The sequence below is a fragment of the Mchenga conophoros genome, linkage group LG11 (assembly GCF_057382185.1).
Source record: "Mchenga conophoros isolate Kocher_MC1m ecotype Shallow Benthic linkage group LG11, M_conophoros_male_GT1.1, whole genome shotgun sequence".
NCBI lineage: Eukaryota > Metazoa > Chordata > Actinopteri > Cichliformes > Cichlidae > Mchenga > Mchenga conophoros.
In genome coordinates, this window is record NC_140536.1 from 16,988,348 (window position 1) to 17,007,999 (window position 19,652).

Here is a 19,652-nt window from a genome sequence, read left to right on the forward strand (position 1 = left end):
ATGCAAGTAAATACGTTATCCTCCGACACACCTCTCATCTGTGCAGAACTGCGCTGAACACGTTCCCAACCGGAAGTACAGATACCGAGGTGCATCATGGGTAACGTAGTATAAACAGTTACAATGAACAAGCGGACTTTTAACAGCCGCCCCTGTATTTGTAGGCAAATACACTCCCGCTAGAGTCCTTCTATTTTGAAACAGTGTCATGTGAGTCCTCAGGAACTTCGGGAAGTTCTACCAGCTTAGTTACCGGGCGAACATAGGTACTGTCTTTAACTTTGACCTCGGCGGCTCGAACAACGCCATCAATCCCTGGGAAAACTTTGACAATGGTACCCACAGGCCAAAGGCCTCTAGGCAAGTTATAGTCCACAATCATAACAGCTTGTCCCACAGCCATGTTGTCAGTGGACTTCCTCCATTTCTGTCGGAGTTGCAGTCCTGGGAGGTAGTTCTGTATGAACCGCTTCCAGAAGTGGTCGCTGATGACCTGACTGTGCCTCCATCTTCTGTTCGAAAGAGTGCCTGAGGGGCCGTAAACTGCCTGGGGTAGTGCCGAATCATGCCGCCCCATCAAAAGAAGATTTGGTGTGATGGGATCTGGGTCAGCTATGTCAGCCGATGCATAGCCGAGCGGCTTTGAGTTCAAAATGCCCTCAACCTCTATGAGAGCAGTGAGTAGGACTTCTTCCGCCACAACTTGGTCCTTCAGGACTACTTGCAGAGCTGACTTCACTGCTCTGATTTCCCTTTCCCATGCTCCTCCGAAATGAGGAGAGTGTGGGGGATTGAAGCAGAAGTTGATAGTCTGCTTGGCCAGTTGCTGCTTGAGGTCCGGCTCCATGTTTTCAAACGCCGTTTGGAGTTCTCTGTGCCCACCTCTGAAATTGGTCCCTCGATCAGACCACATCTCACTTGTAGATAATTCCCCAGCGTTTCTCTCTTCTACGACCTATCTTTATCGTGTATGGCCCAAAACAGTCTACGCCCGTTGACCAGAACGGCGGCTTATAGAGTCTCAGCCGTGATGAAGGTAAGTCAGCCATTTTGGGTGTAGAAGGCGAGGCGCGCCATCTCCTACAGTCCACACACTGGTGCTGATGCTTCTTAATGGCTTGACGTCCTCTGAGAATCCAATAGGTGCGCCGTATTTCCGCAAACAGCCTCTCTGCACCTGGATGAAGGAGCTGGTCATCATAAGTTTTTATGATGAGCTTGGTCAGGGGATGTTCAGCTGCTAATACGATGGGATGAATACTGTCTGGATCTAAGTCTGCAGCTCGACGGAGGCGGCCTCCGACTCTGAGGAGACCGGTAAGACTGTCATATTCAGGGGACAGCACGCTAAGACGGCTGTCTGAGCGGACTGGGTGCCCGATCTGGAGGGCTCGGGCCTCCTCTGGGAAGCTGTCAGTCTGAGCCGAGCGAAGCAGCATGGTCTTGGTTTCTAGTTGCTCCACTGCTGTAATAGGAGCGTCAGCCGCCCCGTGTTGGGTCTGGTATGTAGCAGCAATCAGCTCATCTAGCGTGGCATACTGTGTTGGATCCGGTAAGGTCGGGGATGCAGAAGCGTGCCCACAGAATGCAGTCTTCCTGAGCTCTGCCTCACTGCATGCCGGGAACTCTGTTGGAAACTTAGGCCAAGTGTCAGCAGTTTGTGACAGAAAGGGTGGACCATATGACCAACGATTGCAGACAGTTAGGTCAGCGAGATGTTTCCCTCTGGTGATGTCATCAGCGGGATTGAGGTCAGAGGTCACATACCGCCACTGTTCAGGAGATGTCAGCTCCTGTATTTCACAGATTCTAGTCCCCACGAATACCTTATAGCGACAGGAACAAGACTGGATCCACTGCAGCACCGTTGTAGAGTCTGTCCACAGGTAGATCGATTGCAGGAGAATGGTGAGCTCTGTCTGGAGTAATTTGGCCAATTGGGCTCCTGTGAGTGCTGCGCAAAGCTCCAGCCGGGGCATTGACACCTGTTTGCGTGGGGCCACTCTGGAGTGAGCCATCGGGAATGATGTGGCGATGGGCAGTTGTTGCTCGATTACTCGGAGATAATCCACAGCCCCATACGCCTTTTCTGATGCGTCACAGAATATGTGAGCCTCGTATGTCACATTGCTGGAGTTGTGAGAAGGAGCGTAGCAGCGGGGAATGGTGACATGCTGAAGGTGTGACAGTTCGCCTTCCCACTCAAGCCAGGACTTAAGTAGATTCCCTTCGATGGGCTCATCCCATCCTCTCTCTGTGCTCCACAGGGCCTGTACAATCAGCTTGGCCCTTGTAGTGTAGGGACAAATATAACCTAGGGGGTCATACTGGGTAGCTAGTACCTTGTACACGTTGCGCAGCGTGACCGTGGAGTAGGTTATAGGGCGGTGCTTATATCCCAGGACATCTGTCGGGCAGTGCCAGCTGAGTCCTAATGTTGACTCTTGTGGGTCGAGACTTTTGAAGTTCAGCCAAAGCTCGCAGCTCTCTGATCTAGCTGAAGCGGGCAGGTGAGCAACTACTTCGGGCACGTTGCTCGCCCACTGACGTATCTCGAATCCTCCTTGAATGAGTAAATCTCTCATTCGGTCGATGAGCTGCTTTGCTTCTTCTGGGTTGGACAGGGACTGTAAACAGTTATCCACATAGAAGGCTGTGTGGACAGAGTCACAGATGTCCTTGTGGGTGTCTTTGTGCTCCCTTGCATGTCTCTGTAGGGCGAAAATAGCACAACAGGGGCTACATGTCGTTCCGAAGGGCAAAACTCTCCACTCATATACGTCTGGGGGCCGGTCAGTTTCACAATCCCTCCACAGAAACCGTAGCAGAGGACAATCCTCTGGGAGCAGCCGAATCTGGTGAAACATGGCTTTGATATCTCCACTCACAGCTACAGGGTGTTGGCGGAAGCGGAGTAATACCCCCAGCAGAGTGGGCCCCAAGGGAGGTCCTGGTAAGAGGTAGTGGTTCAGGACGGCCCCCTGAAACTCAAACGAACAGTTGAAGACCACCCTAGCCTTATTATTGTGATGTACCATGTGATGGGGTACATACCATGACTCGGAAGAGCTATGTGTCTCATCTGGGCTCAGCTTAACAACATAACCAGAATCTACTAACCTGTGGATCTCCTGGCTGTATGTGAGGGTCAGATCAGGATTCTTGGCCAGCTTACGTTCGGTGGATCTGAGGAGGCCTTTTACTGCTTCAGGAGAGACACACATCCGTGGAAAGTCCCTTCTTCTCAGCAGCGGAGTGGCGTATCTCTCGACACCGTCTACTGGGACTCTGATGGTCTTTGTCTCCAACATAGCTACCGCCTCTCTGTCCTCCTTTGACCGTGTGACCTCCTTCTCTGTCCTGTAGGGGGGAGCATCTAGTTGCCACAAACGCTTCACATCTTGATGCAGGGCCTCTGCAGGAGAAAGGCACATGTTCAGGCACTGCAGGTCCCCCTCAGATGTAGGCATACTACTGGCCGGCCCCTGGATGGCCCATCCGAGCTTGGTGCAGATAGCTACTGGCCCTTTGGACGACCCCCGAAGGACGGGGCGGACAGGGGTGATGAGATGAGCGTTATCTGAGCCAATCAGCACCAAAGGTTGGATCTGGTTAAATCCCTCAATCTGGACTTTCTGTAAGTGAAGATACTTCTTCTTTAGCTGTTCAGCTGGACATGACTGAGTAGCTAGGCTCAGTTGTTGGGCTGTGAAGGCATGTGTTACTTTGTACCTCACTTTGGGCTTAGCCCTTGGTGACACCTGAAATGAGACAAAGCCTCCCTTCATCTGGATTACATCTCGACGGATAGTTCTCAGTGAGAGTGTTGCTTCCTCCTGTTCCAAACCTAGAGATTTAACTGCCGCTGGAAGCACAACAGTCTTCTCTGAGCCGTCATCGAGCACAGCAAATGTATCCAGTGATTTGCCCCCATGATGTAGTTGGATTGGTACTACCTTAAGCATAACACGACCTGAGTGACTTGAATAGTCTAGGTAGACCATACTAGTACTCACAGTTAGTATGTTAGGGTCCCGCTTCTTGGCCTCAACCAGGTCATGGAGCACCGACAAATGCTGGTCACCACAGGTGCTGCACGGCTTCTTCAGAGTACACTGCTCTGGAGAATGTTTACGGCCACAGCGCCAGCATTTGGCCTTCTCGGTAATCCAGGTAGCCATAGCTTTGAGGTCTAGCCTTTTGAATCCATCACAGCCATTCAGATAATGCTCTGTCCCTTCGCAGTATGGACAATAAGGTTTGAACTTCTGTTTCTTCTTAGGTTGGACTGTCGGATCTGGAGCTGTAGATTCTCCCTCCTGTTTTAGCTTGGCTTGGGCTGGATTTGGGCCGTAGTAGATGGAAGCAGATCTGTTGTGTGGCTTGAGCCCTGCTGAGGCTTTGAGTAGGTTCTTCTCTGGACGTGGCTTGTCCAGGGGGATTTGGGAGGCTTGTCTGGATAGCTGAAGGACTTGGGATTTCCGTTCGAGCCATTCTGAGAAGTCGTACATATTGTATGTTCGGCTGCTGCCACTGCGGATGATCCCCCGGGTGATACAGTACTCGATGAAGTTGTCCCTGTAGTTCAGAGGGAGCTTGGTAAGCAGTCTATCCACATGTGAACCACAATGAAGCTCACTGGCTGCTACTTCATCCATGGTACTGAGAAGCCCAACCAGGCTGGACACCGACAGGGAGAGGTCTTCAATAGCTTGAGAGTCTCCGGCTCTAATAGGGGGGCAGTTTAATATAGTGCTAAGCTCACTTTGGACTAACTGCCTTGGCTGTCCATACCTCTGCTCTAGCGCCCTCATTGCACTAGTGTAGGGAGTGCGGTCGTGAATGTAGCGCTTGGCTACCTGTAGGACGCTGGGATGCTCTAGATGATCTAGTAGGACCTGATACTTGTAATCTTCTCCCAGATGAGAATATGGCCCTAAGGTGCTGTCCAGCCCTTTCTTTAATAAGGCGAAGTCACTCTCTCTCCCCGACCGGAAGATCACCAGCTTAGACTTTGGAATGCCATATGAAGATGCCACCATCATCTCCATCAGGTTTGGTAGAGGCGTTCCTGCTGGGTAAATTGTGGCAACCTGTGGATTATGGTGTTCAGCAGAGGAAGATGATGAATAGTTACATCCTGAGGGATAAGGAACATAGTATTTGCCAGCTGGATCGGGCAAAGCTTCAGGATGCAGTATGGTGGGCACAGGGTGCAGTATGGTGGGCACAGGTGCCCACTGTATGGTGGGCACAGGTGCCCACTGTGATGGCTGGGGCACAGGTGCTGGTGGACCTGAAGGTTGCTGCAAGTACACAGGATTAGCTGGATGTCTGACTTGGAAGACAGGAGCAGCGGGATGTGACATCTGCTGCAGACTCGCTGGGTCCACAGCCTGTGATAGCTGGTGCATTGAAAGATGAGCATGTTGTAGTGGCTGATCAGCTGGGGATGCAGAATGTAATAGCTGCACCTGGCCTGGCCTGTTTATCAGGGGCTGATGTTCCGATCGCTGATATGAGAAGGGTTCAGCAGTGCATCGTCCAGGTCTCCTGAGTGGCGTCGATGCGGCTACATAAGTGGCAGGGTGCAGCACTGGCTGAATGTGAAGGCTCGCTTTACGGGGAGGTGATGGAGCAGATGTTTCCGCTTGCGTTGGCATGTTTGCAGGTGTTGTGGTGCCCTGCTCTGAGGGACTTACTAGCACAGTTAGTGGCTCTGTGGTATCATGTAACACCTCATTGCTAGGTTGTAGTGGTGCAACTTCTGTTATGGAGGAAATACGTTGGGGTTGTTCTAACGCTCCTGTTTCTGGGGGAAGAGGACTGCCAGGTTTAGAAGCTTGCTCCAAACGCTCCACCCGCTTTAGTAATGTCCCACGAGTTTCCTCCATAGACACTTGCAGTTGAGTCATGTGTTGGAGGTAGGGCTGGGCGATATGACCCAAAATTCATATCTCGATATTTTTTAGCTGGATGGCGATATAAGATATATATCTCGATATATTTTTTTAAAGCCATAAAGTAAGAACAAAAAGAGAGTTCTTAGTCAAAGCTGTGTCCCAGATGTCACACAGGCACTTTTATTAACATAGAACAGATGTACATAAAATTTACTCAAAAATAAATTATGAGCATTTATTAAATAATAATGCTCCATAAATAAAAGAAAACAATGTTGTTTTTGTGCTAAACAAAAAGCTCACAATTGTGCAGTCAAAATGTAAACCAAAAGACGCTGAGCACAATAACAAAGACAGATTTCACAGCTGCTCTGTTCCCAACTTCTACTGCGTGACTGACAGCCTGGAGTTTGAAATCCGCTTCGCAACCACGTCTCTTAACAGGTGCCATTTATGGTCCTTATACACAGTAGGGTAATATTACGTTGAAGCACAGTACGTATCACTCCGCGAGGCTCAGCCGTAATGCTCCGACAATCCATCAAGCGGTGCAGCTCCGTAGCTTACCAAAGTCGTACTAAAACATTTTTTCACAGATTGCTGAGCGCCGTGTTCCACATAAAATCGGTTCGCAGTCATCAAGCACAACCAGAATTCATACATAAGGCGCGCTGTCAACTTTTGAGAAAATGAAAGGATTTTAGTCCATGCAGCACCTCTGGGCTGCATGGCGTTAGCGTGGTTAGCTCGTTAGCGTGGTTAGCTAGCTTACACGTTGACGCCGTCCAGCCCCACGCACGGGGCGATGCGCAGTAACTCGTTAACGGAGATTTGCCGTGTCCATCTTGTCGCTTCCTGCAGGTGAAGCGATGGGGGAGGAGGGGAGGCCGAGTAACGTTGCTTAAAGACGAAAGTGGACGAAAGAGAGGCAAACTTGCGGCTCCACAAGTATAATTATAACGTAACATAGACTATATCGATATAAAGGATATTGTCACATCTTATATCTCGTATAAAAATATATCGATATTTTTTAAAAACTCGATATATCGTCCAGCTCTAGTTGGAGGACACTGCTCCAAACTGATTCCATCTTCTGCCATCTCTCATCCTCTTCATAGTCGGAGCTGCTTGAACTACTTGGAGCTCTAGATGGCTCGGGTGGCTCAGTTAGGTTGTGCTCATAGTCCACCAGATGTCCCGGAAGTTTCTTCTCCCGCGCTGGACGGGGGCTATTCGATGCACCTCTATCCCGAGGGTTTGCCATCTCATTAACTCAGCCAAGGCGAACTCCGGCTCGAAGGACCACTTGTAATGTATGTTTGCACTGATTGCCGATCACGCTTCAACTGAGTCGTCCTCGGTCAGAAGGAATGGTACTCCACAGTGATGTAGTTCAAATAACTTTACTAAGGAGGTGGCAGATGACATCAACAGGATGTACAGCGTTGGTAGGGAGGCGTTATAGGATTCACATGCAGGTAAAGGGGGTGTGAGTGTGTCTATGGGTGTGTGTGGTCATCTGTAAACAGAAAAACAAACATTTGTATTAACCACTATGGATAGCAGTGTACCCCTTCTACAGTACTGTGGGTTTCCAGCGTAATGTTATACAATCTGCCATAACCTCATGGCCACTAGATGGCACCCTAAGACCATAAATGAATTTCTGGCTCGTATATACATTGGCAACCCAGACCTCTGCAGATTACAACGATTCAGAGAATAAACATAGTAAATAGTTACATCCGCCTACAACCACAATACTTGACAGTAAGTCGTATATGAAATGAAACATGGGCTGAACACAAGGCTGCCTGTAGTAGGCCAAAAAAACGCATCTTAGCGATAGCAACGGGACTAGCTTCTTACATAGCAAATTACACAGATAAAGTCAAACAAGCATCACTCTCATCTTACAATACTCACATGGTAAGCACGCACACAGTATTAACTCACACAGGAATGCAAGTAAATACGTTATCCTCCGACACACCTCTCATCTGTGCAGAACTGCGCTGAACACGTTCCCAACCGGAAGTACAGATACCGAGGTGCATCATGGGTAACGTAGTATAAACAGTTACAATGAACAAGCGGACTTTTAACATGTATCAAACGCCTTTTTAAAGTCTATAAATACACCAACAGTATATTCCTTATTATCTATTGCATTAGATATCCCTTCAACAAGTTCCATCACTGCCATTGAAGTGGACCTTTTCACTCTAAAGCCATATTGGTTATCGCTTAGGGGATTATGCTTCTCCATATATTTATCAAATCTATTAACAAAAAACTTTTCTAAAATTTTTGAGAACTGTGGGAGTAGTGATATTGGCCTGTAATTGGTAAACTGACATCTCTCTCCGTTTTTATGGATTGGAATAACTTTTGCTATTTTCATTTGTGAGGGAAACACACCAGTTTGAAAGGACAGATTACAAATGTATGCGAAAGGTTGCACTATATATTCTATAATACTTTTAACTAATATCATGTCAATACCAAAACAGTCAGTGGACTTTTTATTTTTAAATGTCTTCACAATGTTAATTATTTCTCTATGAGTTGCAGCACCAATAAACATGGAGGACACATTCTGAGTAATATGTTTATTTAGGTCGTTATTATTTCTTGACTCTGGAATTTCTTTTGCTAAATTAAAGCCAACATTTAAAAGAAATCATTAAATTCATTTGCAATGTCTTTAGTTTTATCAAGCACAATATCTTTATCTTTTTTAAAAAATTCTGGATAATTCTTATTTTTTGAGCCCTTTTTGATTAGACTGTTTAATATCCTCCATGTTTCTTGTGTGTTACTTCTACTTTGCTCCAATAATTTGTGGTAATATTCTTTCTTACTTGTTCTTATAATATTTACTAATCTATTTTTATATAACTTGTACTTTATTTCAGCATCTTTTGTCCTCTGTTTTATGAATCTCTTATATAGATTATTTTTCTTTTTACATGCATCTTCTGTCCCCTTTGTGATCCATGGCTTATTTGATCTGTGATGCTTTCTAGTGATTTTCATTAAAGGACAATGTTTAAGTTCACTACCAGCAGTGCAATATATATTATTTCTCCCAGCCAAACTGGAACAGAAGCAAGTGAAAACAGTCTTTTATAGGCCTCGAGTTAAGAGGTGAAATATTTAGCAGTGTCCGTTTTTCTTCTGTTGGCAAAACAAAGATTATAACTGTAATCATCTGGCAGAAAAGTGTTGGTGCAGTCTGCTGTGGGGAAAAGCAGCAATTCCTCCTGTCCTCTGTCTTCCTCTGGTTCCATAGTTATCTCCACGTTTTTTTCTTCTTCTTCTTAAATCTTTCCCCTGCCTCCCTCTCCTTCCTCCTCTGCTTCCTTTCATTTTCCTCGCTTGTTCTTCGTTAGGCCTTACTCTGTGTTGTCTCCCTTTCTCTTCAATCTTTTCCTCTTTTCCTTCTTCTCTTTTCCTCCTTTGCTCCATGGAGATTCTGTGCTGCACCAGTGTAAGTAATAGTGGACTGCCTCGCTCGATTCTCGTTCCTGTCCACTTTTCTTTGCTCTCACTGTTCTTTTCCTTGTCCCTCACTCTCCCCTGTGCATGCCTGCTATACAGTCCTCACTGGGTTCTTTTACAATTTGGTGTATGAAGAGTGTTTCCTTAAAAAGAAGCAGTAGAGCTTCCCTCATCCTGCCACTGTGTTTAAGGATAAATAATAAAGATAACATTTCAAACCCCTTTAAAATTCTAGAGATTTGTCAGATTAACCAGTTGATACTTTGGTTTGTTAACTAACAGTATGAGCTCCAAGTCTGAAGAAAACTGGCCTACAATATTGTTATTTTCTTTAAAATATGTTCTAAGTTAAATATACATTTGGCTTCTGGAGATCCGATATCATCTTGTGGCACTGAGATACGAGTAAATAAAAGCAGCAGTCAAGACTTCGGAGAAGGGGTGGACAAAAAAATTTATTAAAGGGCCACATAAGACTCCGGGATTGTTGTGGAGGGCTGCAGCAATAAGCTGAACTCAGTTCTGCCCAATATTAATTTTTATCTCTTCATAAGCTTGACGGTTAAACACAGGAAGCTATAATATCTGTTATTGAGTTTCAACGTTAAGGAATTAGAAATATAAGATGTGGAAAACATGTTAACGGCTCGCTTGTGTCGCGTTATGACAGATGTGCTGTTTGTTCTTTTGTTCACTCTTTTTGTACTTGCACACAGTTGTTGCTTACGTGGTTTTAAAATCTTCAGCACTCATCCACTCGTCACTTATAGAAAATAAAGTTTTCATTTTAGTTCACAGTTGCTACAAGTGTAACTTTTCCTCCTGCAGATGACTCCAAAATCCAAAAGGAAGAGCATCCACAGCAGGATGCTGCGACCAGTGTCTCGTGCCTTTGGTTAGTACTTCATATTTCTGAGTTTACATGTTATAACACCACGTTCTCTTAAATTGAGATTATCATGCTGTCTTGCTGCTTTAGGCTATACAAAGCAGAATAATTCTAGTTTTGTAGTTGGATTAATTTTTTTTTTACCTTTTGTGATTTTTATTTCTTGTTTAGTTTTTATTGGTTGGAAATCTTTAGTTTTACTTAAATTTGTGTTAGTTTTAGTGTTTAGTTTAGTTATAGAGGACACATGCCAGAGGCAAGATTTAGGAAAATATTTAGAAAAATAGACGCAAAGTTTCAAATATGTCCAATAAACCGTCATCAGCTAAGTCATGTTAACTTTCTTTGTTTTTTCCTTTTTTAAAAGACAATTTTCCAAGTTCCCAAAATTATTTCATGTTGTTAACGTGTCATAAAAATCTAGTTTTTATTTTTTTTATTATAGTTAAAATCTTTTTTTCATATCTAGTTTGAGTTTTTCAGTTTGTAGTTTTAACTGTAATAACGTTAATAAGAAGTTGACTTGATGGGGTTTTATTTTTTATTTCTCTGTATTTGATCCTATAAAATTACAAATCTACAGAGATGGAGTTTGACCTGGACAAAGCCCTAGAAGATGTCCCCATCCATGTGGAGGATACTTCAACTTCATCTCACACTCCATCCACTCCATCTATGGTGCTGCCCAAACTGGAGCCATGTCCCACAGGTGTGATGGTGGAGCTTCCATCTGAGGAAGAAAAAAAGCTCCAGCACTTCACCAAACTCCGACCTCGGAGGAACAAAAAGACACATTCCAGCAAAGTACCAGTGAGTGGTCAAGATGGGTTTCTCAAGTTTACTTCAAGGCATTAGTGAGCTTACATTTGTCTCAAAATAACATTTAAGACCTCTTTAGATATAGTCCAGTGCAGTTGATCTGCTTTCTGTCAGATGGTCCAGAAAATCTTTTTTCTTTCAGCAAATCAGCAGCACTCCATCTCAAGATGGGGAACAGAACGGCCTCATGGGAAGGGTGGATGAGGGTGTAGATGAGTTCTTCTCTAAAAAAGTCACCAAGATGGATTCCAAGTAAGGACTGTACTCTTGTCTCTTTATGTTTTTATCCACTGAATACATAAGTTGAAATGGGCTTCATCTTGACATTTCTAATACTCCTCTCTTATTAAGTCTTTCTCTCATGTGTCCCTTTGTCCGTCGTGTCTTTTCTCAGGCGTTCCCTGAAGAGTTCAGAATCTCAAGATGGCGAGAAGAAAAAGAAAGGAGGATTTCTAAATCTCATCAAACGATCCTCTAAATCGGATAAATCAGACAAACTGGATAAGTCTGAGAAAATCCAGGCCACTTTAACATCCTCGGGTCCATCACCCTCTGCACAGCCATCCGTCATCCCAGAGGAGCCTTCCTCACCGAAGGTTGCAATTAAGAGCCCAGCACCTGAGCCGAAGTCGAGGTGAAGATGAAGACTAAAGCAGAATTATATATATATATATATATATATTTTTTTTTATATTCCTCTGTAACCACTCCCAGCTTTTTTGACAACATTTCCGTCTCCACCACAGAGACGCCTCCAGTCGCTCACAGCCCACAGACTACAGCAGCAGCTCAGACCGCTCAGAGGAGCTGAGGACACCAGACTCCATGGACGAACCCTGGGAGGGTTCAGATGGCAGGGGGAGTCCTCAGGGAGGCAAGCGGTATCCTGGTGTGCAGATGATGGGCAGTGGGCTCCTAGCAGAGATGAAAGCCAAGCACGAAAGAAGAGCGTACAAGGTAAAGTGATGCCAATTAAACCAAAAAATAAAGAAATTACACAAAGTACATGAAAATGGGGCACAGCAATATGTATGATGGCTCTGTTTCAAAGATGAAGACAAAGACTTGAGGCAAATCCAAAAAGACTTAAACTCTGCAGTTCTGTCGCACATATACAAGCTTAATTTAGTGAGTAAAAAGTCTTTGAGTTAAGAATGTATTACAGAGCAGTCACACACATAAACATGCCGAACTAATCCTGCAAACATCCTGCCAGTGGAACCAAATAGCTACTGCTCTACTTATTTCTTTGATTGGTGATATAATGAAGCGGTTTAAAGTTGATTCATATGTTTGGGCTTTTAAATGGGTAGAGAAGCACACAGGGATTAAAATGCGTTAAAATATATTTACACATTCCAGGAATTAAAGTCATTGTCTATGCTAATTGTTTGTCTATAAATGTATACACACATGCACACACATTTTTTTTTTATTTTGTCTGTATTTGGATTTAAAAGGCCTTTGGTTCAGATGCCCTTCCTCCTCCTCCTCCCCCTTCACCTCCTTCTCACCCTCACCCCTGACACTCGTCACGACTCACTCCACCCTGGGTTCAAGCCCAGTCTCTGAAGTTGAGCTAAAGATATTGCCTTAATAAGCGACGCAATAAAAGAAGATGAATATTTTTTTTAAATGGGACTTTCCTGTCCTGTCACACTTCATTTAGTGGATTTCCTATTTGTCTCGCCTGGGCCATTTTCACAGCTTTTTTTTCCTCCTTCCTCTTGGTATACCCTCATTTCTTATCAAAACACAGCCTATTTTTTTTTTCTTCTTTCATATTCGAGCAGTGATAATCTTTTTACTTGTTTTTGTTTTTGAATGTAAAGCAATTCGTCCTTGTGGCTAATTATTGCTCTGTAGTTGGGTGGGGCCCTTACATGGCATCAGTTTTGGTATTAGGGTTGTTCTTAGCTTGTGAAAATAATACTGCAGTTAATTTTTAATCAATATTGTGTTATTTAAGTTTATTTAAAACAAGTCTTATTTAGCAGATAAATGGAAAAATAAACTGTAAACTGTAGTTTTAATAAGTTCAGAGGATCCTGATCAGTCAATCAACGATATCCCAGTACACCCTTGCTGGTGGTGCTTTTTTAAAAAGAGCATATTTGGATTCAAAGCACTCTAGGTTATGAGCTTCCACTTGTCAAAGCTCCTTTATTCAACAGTCACTAAGTGTGACGTCCCTGCTGGGAGGATGTGTAAAATAAGAAGCATCGAAAATCAAAGGCATGCAAGGACCCTGATGACCTCAGGCTGCTCACAGCACCTGACAACATGTTGACATAAAAACACAAACAAGCCTCTCTGCCAGAGGGCAAGGTGAGAGTAGCAGGAATGGAAACAAGTGCAAAGTTGAATTGATGGAAACATGAAATCAAGCAAAATGACAAAATTAAGACGAAAAAGAAGGCCGATTTTATTTTTTTCTGTCATGACTCACAGCATGACATAAGTGCTGTGAATATTCTACCTACATAGATTTCCCAGCCATACAACTACTCGTCCCGCACGTCCGTCTGCTTTCTCCACTCTGACATATTTATTTCCCCTGGTGTGTATTAAAAATAGAAAAGGAAAAAAGAGAAAACGGAAAAAAAATGTATTTTGATTCAAAGGGGGAAGAATTAGTGTGGCAACACCAGGGATTAAACTAAAAGTTTGCGCACCGAGAGGTTTGTGGTATTTGCATCATTCGGGGGTTTCTGGGTCTTGTACCTTGTATCAGTAGCACTAAAGCTTCTCCTGCGTACTGTACGCCGCTTCTGGTTGGCTTCCTGGTGTGTGTATGGTTGAAACTGAAAAACTGCAATTGCATCTGTGCACTTGAGCCTGATCTAAAACTATTCAGCTGTTTTGTGTAGTGATCCAGTGTTTATTTGTTTTTTTCATCTGCTCTAGTCTTCCAGCCCTGACAGACCTGACAGCAATACAACAGGTGAGCTTTTTTCTTCTTCATATATCTGAAATTTTAGAGGAGAAAGTTTAAGAATCTTTTTGATGTTTCCAGTACAATAAAACAATAAAAAAACAGATTTTTCTTTTTCATTGTTACACGTGTAAAACAGCCAAGCCTCAACCCACCACTCCAGAAAGCAGGTCTCCAGGTGGTTCTGTTAGTAAGCCCGACCCTGCTTCTCCAGAGAAGACCTCACCACGCGGTGAGACTAAGCCAGAGCCAGCTCCTCGTCTCAGAGCTACATCTTCCTCGAGTTCCCCAGGAGGACCAGTAAGTCCCAAACCACCGGTGCCACAGGGAGCAAAGCCTGCTCTGGCTGCTCGACCTACAATCCCGCAGAAGCCGAGGACCACGAATAGCAGCAGGAGCATAGGTACTGTCAAACTCTGTGCGATGTTTTATTTTGTTAGGTATGTATCCATACTTAATGCTTAAAGATTGTTTTCTCTTGCTTTGTTTTTTCTTCACATAGATGAGAGCTCAGATTCCACCAGCAGTGGCAGTGTGTCTCATAAAGCCACAGGTCTTCCTCCAACACTGAAGAGGGTGCTATCGGAAAAAGGCAAGGACGGAGTCTCCACCAACAAAACCACTCAGGAAGGTACGTTTCTCCTATTTTGTTCATGTTAACACATTAAAGAAAATAGATTTAGAGCCTCACTGAAAATGCAGTGAACTGTCAGTCATCCCCGTATAAATACATCAGCTGTTACTTTTTTGTCTCCTCGTGAAGTTGGACAGACTGGTGGATGTTTGATCTCGCTGTCAGGATCTGACACAGTGTTTGCTTCCCCTGCGGTCTCGTATTTGCTATCGTGCCGTGGAGGCCGCTGCTGTATTTTCTACAAAATGACAGATGTGACACTGACAGATTCGGGTCACAGCTCTCACAAGGCTCTCACTGCCTTTGATCTACTATCTATTATGTAACACTTACACATAATTATTAATGTGAGAGTTTGTATTTGAAACCCTGGTCCAGTGGCCAATCTTCAAGTGACCTTTGACAAAAGTTTTCGTTTCAAACATGAATACTGGGTAGATCCCAACATTTAAAACGTAAAGCACTGCCTTTATATTCCTTATGATGATTGTAAATTCAACTTTATATGAAAAAAGTAAATGAAATGCAACATCACAGAAAGAAATAACTCGGAAAGGTTCCAGAGTTGCCTAAAGGAGGAGCTCAGTTTAGTAGCCACATAAAGAAGTCATTGATTTGAATCTAAATATGACACAAGAAGGAGCTGAAATGTAGTCCCTGTTGTTATCTGGTTGTTATCTGTTCCTGATGGAGGAATCCACACAGTGTGTTTATTCAAACTACATTTAAACAGCAATGTTAACTTCTGTTCAGATTAAAGTCCCAGTTCACCAGAAGCCTGAAGCCACTGTGGTCCAGTAAGCGAAGACTACAGACCGTCTTCCCCCTGGTCTCAGTCATCTCACTGAACTTGCCCATATTACTGTCCAAACACCTCATGTTCCCCATGATGATCACTCAACAGCTCCGCCTCTGAAACTCTGCACTTTGCACTTTCCTCCAGATCTCATCTGGGATCCCAGGCCTTGCTCCAGGCACTGCAGTTGTCAGCGTGATCTGCTGGTCAATGTAGTGCAAAGTAAAACCACTAGTAAACTTTAAAAAAAAAATGTAATTTTGCAAGATTTCAAAAGCAAAAAGTTGCCATTTTGACTCAACATAATGATCACAATAAGCAAGAAAAATCAACTTCATGCAGGCTACCACTCAGAAAAAGTGTTGTGAGTTTGGAGTGAGATTCTTTTTGAAAGTAGATACAAAGTACAGCTCCTGAAATATGCTGAAACTACAAAGATGGGATCAAAGCCAATATTCAAACTGTGGACAGCATAAATCTTAATCCCTAAAGTGAGTTTATGTATTATTAACTGAGTGTAGGGCTGCCGTTGAGAATATTTAAAATATTGCAATTTTCTCTCCATTTCTTAATGGAACATATGGAACGCCACTTCTTTCATTCCCGTGGGACCACAGAGCTTAAATTCATTCATGTCAACTCAACCAATCATATGCCATGGTACTGAATCTTACTCTTCAAATTGCACAGTCACAATGGTCTGTTGCCAGTTTAGAAATATGGTTAAAAAAGCTAACTATGCTTCTGCTCGAGGCTCTGAGCTAAAAGGTCCAAACATAGATAGCTAAAATGTTACAAGTTCTCTTGATTTAATTTTATTTTCGCTTTCCTTTCATAGTCTTATAACTTAATAATATCATTATTACAGCAGCAAACATGGTTATTTTTTCCATTATCCTTCTGTTCAAAAATAACCATAATATAGAAAGAGAACCGAGGTGAAAATAAGCAGCCATCAGTCCTTGTGGGTTAGTCACTAAACAATAAACAGCTAAAACTGTTAAAGTTTTCTTCTCTTTCTTGCTTCATTATTTCTTCTCCTTTTATCTCCACCAGTGAGATCTATGTTGGACTCTGTTCAGCGATCCAGCCCTCTCAGCACCAACTCTGAAGATCACAGCTCCTCCAAGAACAAGGACCAAAGTGCAAACTCAGACAAGGACAAAGCAGCAGGCAAGAAGTCCTCAGACTCTGGGGAGGAGGCAGACAAAGACTTTATTTTGATATAAGTAAAACAAATTGACGTAAAACGCCTGTTGACAAGCTTCAAATTTACATTGAACGAAGGAAGGCCCCCACAGGGCAGCAAACCTAACTGTTGTTTCTTTTGTGTTAGAGCTTGTACCTGTAGGTCCTGTCTGACTGCAAAGTACAACAATCATATTTGGTTTGTAGTAGTTTATAAAAAGAAAACCTCTTAATTTAATCATGTTTAATGATGGGTTTTAACTCCTTGGTTATCTAACCTAACCCAAATACTTTACTATGTCGCAAAAGAGCTTCCTTCTCACAGACAGCCTTCTCTCTCCTCTCTAGATCACACTATTGATCTCTGCTTTCAGGTAAAAATCTCATGTCTGGAACTTAAATAGAAATCTTAAGTTTTCAAACCACTAAAAATGATGCATGACATTTATACAAAAAAGCAGAGAGACTGTGAAAGTGTGTGTACGTGTAAAATCTTTAACTTGAGTCTTTCTGTTGTCTGTTGCCATAGCTCGTCTCCGAAGGACCAAACACGCAATACCGCTCACGTCACGATTACTGTACTTTACCCATACAACCAGACCAGGAATCAATGGCGTTTGTTTTTTTCAATATATTTTTACAGATTTTGGTATATACAATCTTCAGCATGTGCAAAGGACTTTTTGGGGACTTCAACGGTGCCTGAATCCATTATGCAATTCGTGTTTTTTTTTACAGGAATATACAGGTTTCAGCTGAGACTCTAAGCAAAGACAGAACTCAGATATATTTGATGTACTTTGACTTACTCACAGGGGACTAGCCAGACTACACTGCAGGACTGAGGGATAACTCTAAATCAGTGTAAAGCAAACACACCACCTGGACTCAAGTTAGACTCACTGCAAGAGCTGGAGTGACAGTGCGATGTGTTTAACCTGAACTTTATTGATAATCAGTATGGCTTCAGCACTGTTAAATAATACTGTTCTCTGTACGTAAACACTGTGGAAAAATATCTTATTTGCTGTTTTAAGGGGAGAGGATACCACTAAAGTGCAATACAAAGTTTGATTGTATACATTTTGGCCAAATTTCTGTGTTTATAACAAAATTAAATTCTTACTAAGTGTTCCTGAAAACAAATTGCAGCCTTTAGTCGAAATGTTGAGACTCTGTATTGCTCTTAAAGATAAAGAGGGCTCCTTTCTTCCAAAAACAGACTAATGTTATTCATTGAGTAATATTGACATTCCTCCAAAAGAAAAGCCCAGGCTTTGAAAATAACCTCATCAGTTTGTCCTCTGTGTAAAAGCAGGATACAGGAAGGAAATCCAGCCTTCAGACACTCTTCTTCCTCAGCATCTTCCAAATTTAGTTCACTTTTACTTTCCACACAGGACGGGGGAAAAATCTCAAGCCATTAGGTGGCAATCATAATGCTTAAATTCAAAAAGCAAGCAGTGCCTAAAGTGAAAGTGAACTGAAGGTAGCAGTATTTTGACCACGTGGACCTTCGGGCTATTTTGTACATACCATTTTCAGGATCTGACTGAGTCACATTAGCTCGGGTCTCAGGCCAAATTCTTCTGATTTCTCTCTTCTAAGAACAAGCAGTGACCTTTTCACACTGATACAGTTTGCAAACTTTCTCAAATACATGGTGCTTTTGGACTCAATAATCTTCAGAATTGAAAAAAAGTAAAGAAAACAGTGAAAGTGGCAAAGGATTTGTGGACAGCTCATCTCTCCATCTGCACGTGATGCTGTTTTTTTTTTATACTGGACCGTGCAGTTTCACAGACGTTGCATAAATGGTTTGATATCCCACTCATGCCACGTCGGTTTTTAGTGGCCGATATGCTTCAGTCAGCCCACTCTTCCTGAGTGTGATGCTGCACTGTGTTGCCAGTTCAGTCTTAAACAGATGCCTCTGTTTTTATTTCGAGCTCTGCAGTCACTCGGTCTGACATAATGTCAGCATCACACTCTATAAACACCGGTATGTAAACTCCAACCTTTTATATCGCATTAACTACTTATTCTGCAGGTCGAGCTGTGCTCTATTGTCATTTTGATATGTGCGCTCAAGATTGGGTCTTCATGAACAGTGTGAAAGGGCCATGGCTTGTATTTATGTTACTGTGCAAGAGCCTAATTCAAGTCAGGGCCAAAGGTCTTACTGGTGCACCTTTTCCATATATTATGGTGTCTTCTGATGTCTTTTTTCTAGGGTTAGGTTTTGCTTCTTTGTCACTAATCATGGACTTGAAATAACGTCTCTGCTGTATATAGTCTTGTCCCTAAGAGCTGCTTTGATTTTCAACACTCAGACTTCACTTTTTGTCTCAAAGGTGTTCACGCCTATCTAAAACAAACAAAAACAAAAAAAGCACTACTTTGCAATATGCTGCAAGGAAAGGATCCGGACATCTGTGGTGTCGCGTGAAAGATAGTTTCCAGTTTCCTTCCAAACTTGAGTGTCCACATCGTTTCTGTTGGTGGGAGAAACATGAAAATAACTCGTAGCATTAAGTTTAGACCTCGGTGTCTACGTGTGTGACTGCATGATGTGACTGTGAGTTGTACTGTATGTATATATGTGCTGTCATACATGTAGGTGTGTGTATATATGTATGTGTAACATATGCACGTGTAATATACTTACATATGATATAGCCACACACCTATGTGACCGCAGCGAATCCTATATTGTTTTGGTACTAAGTACACTTCTATACTAGGGATTTGTTTGTAACTTATTTGGAATAATAAAAAAAAAATTCAAAAAAAGCAAACAGTGGCCGGTGATGTCTTGATCATTTGTTGGTTTTCCTCTCACTTGTTTATAAATGTAGAAATGAATTCTTTGTACGTAATTATTTATTAAACGTAATCACTTTAGGTTTACTTAGATTGTTAATGCACTTCAATGTGTTTTTGTTGTTTGGTTGTTTCCTTCTGTCATTAATACATCACTT

At 43.0% G+C, this 19,652-nt stretch overlaps 1 protein-coding gene across 1 annotated transcript in view; it reads left to right on the forward strand.

The window, feature by feature from the left end:
- LOC146563828 (F-actin-uncapping protein LRRC16A-like) overlaps positions 1-19,469 on the forward strand; it is an 83,038-nt gene extending 63,569 nt beyond the window's left edge. Inside the window, exons 30-38 of the mRNA XM_085291147.1 lie at positions 10,239-10,305; positions 10,883-11,109; positions 11,261-11,370; positions 11,513-11,752; positions 11,865-12,075; positions 14,026-14,062; positions 14,193-14,456; positions 14,556-14,684; positions 16,540-19,469. Coding sequence (XP_085147273.1) covers positions 10,239-10,305; positions 10,883-11,109; positions 11,261-11,370; positions 11,513-11,752; positions 11,865-12,075; positions 14,026-14,062; positions 14,193-14,456; positions 14,556-14,684; positions 16,540-16,712 — 1,458 coding nt within the window. The 3' untranslated portion in view covers positions 16,713-19,469. The remainder of the gene's footprint in view (positions 1-10,238; positions 10,306-10,882; positions 11,110-11,260; positions 11,371-11,512; positions 11,753-11,864; positions 12,076-14,025; positions 14,063-14,192; positions 14,457-14,555; positions 14,685-16,539) is intronic.
- The last annotated feature ends 183 nt before the right edge of the window (positions 19,470-19,652 follow it).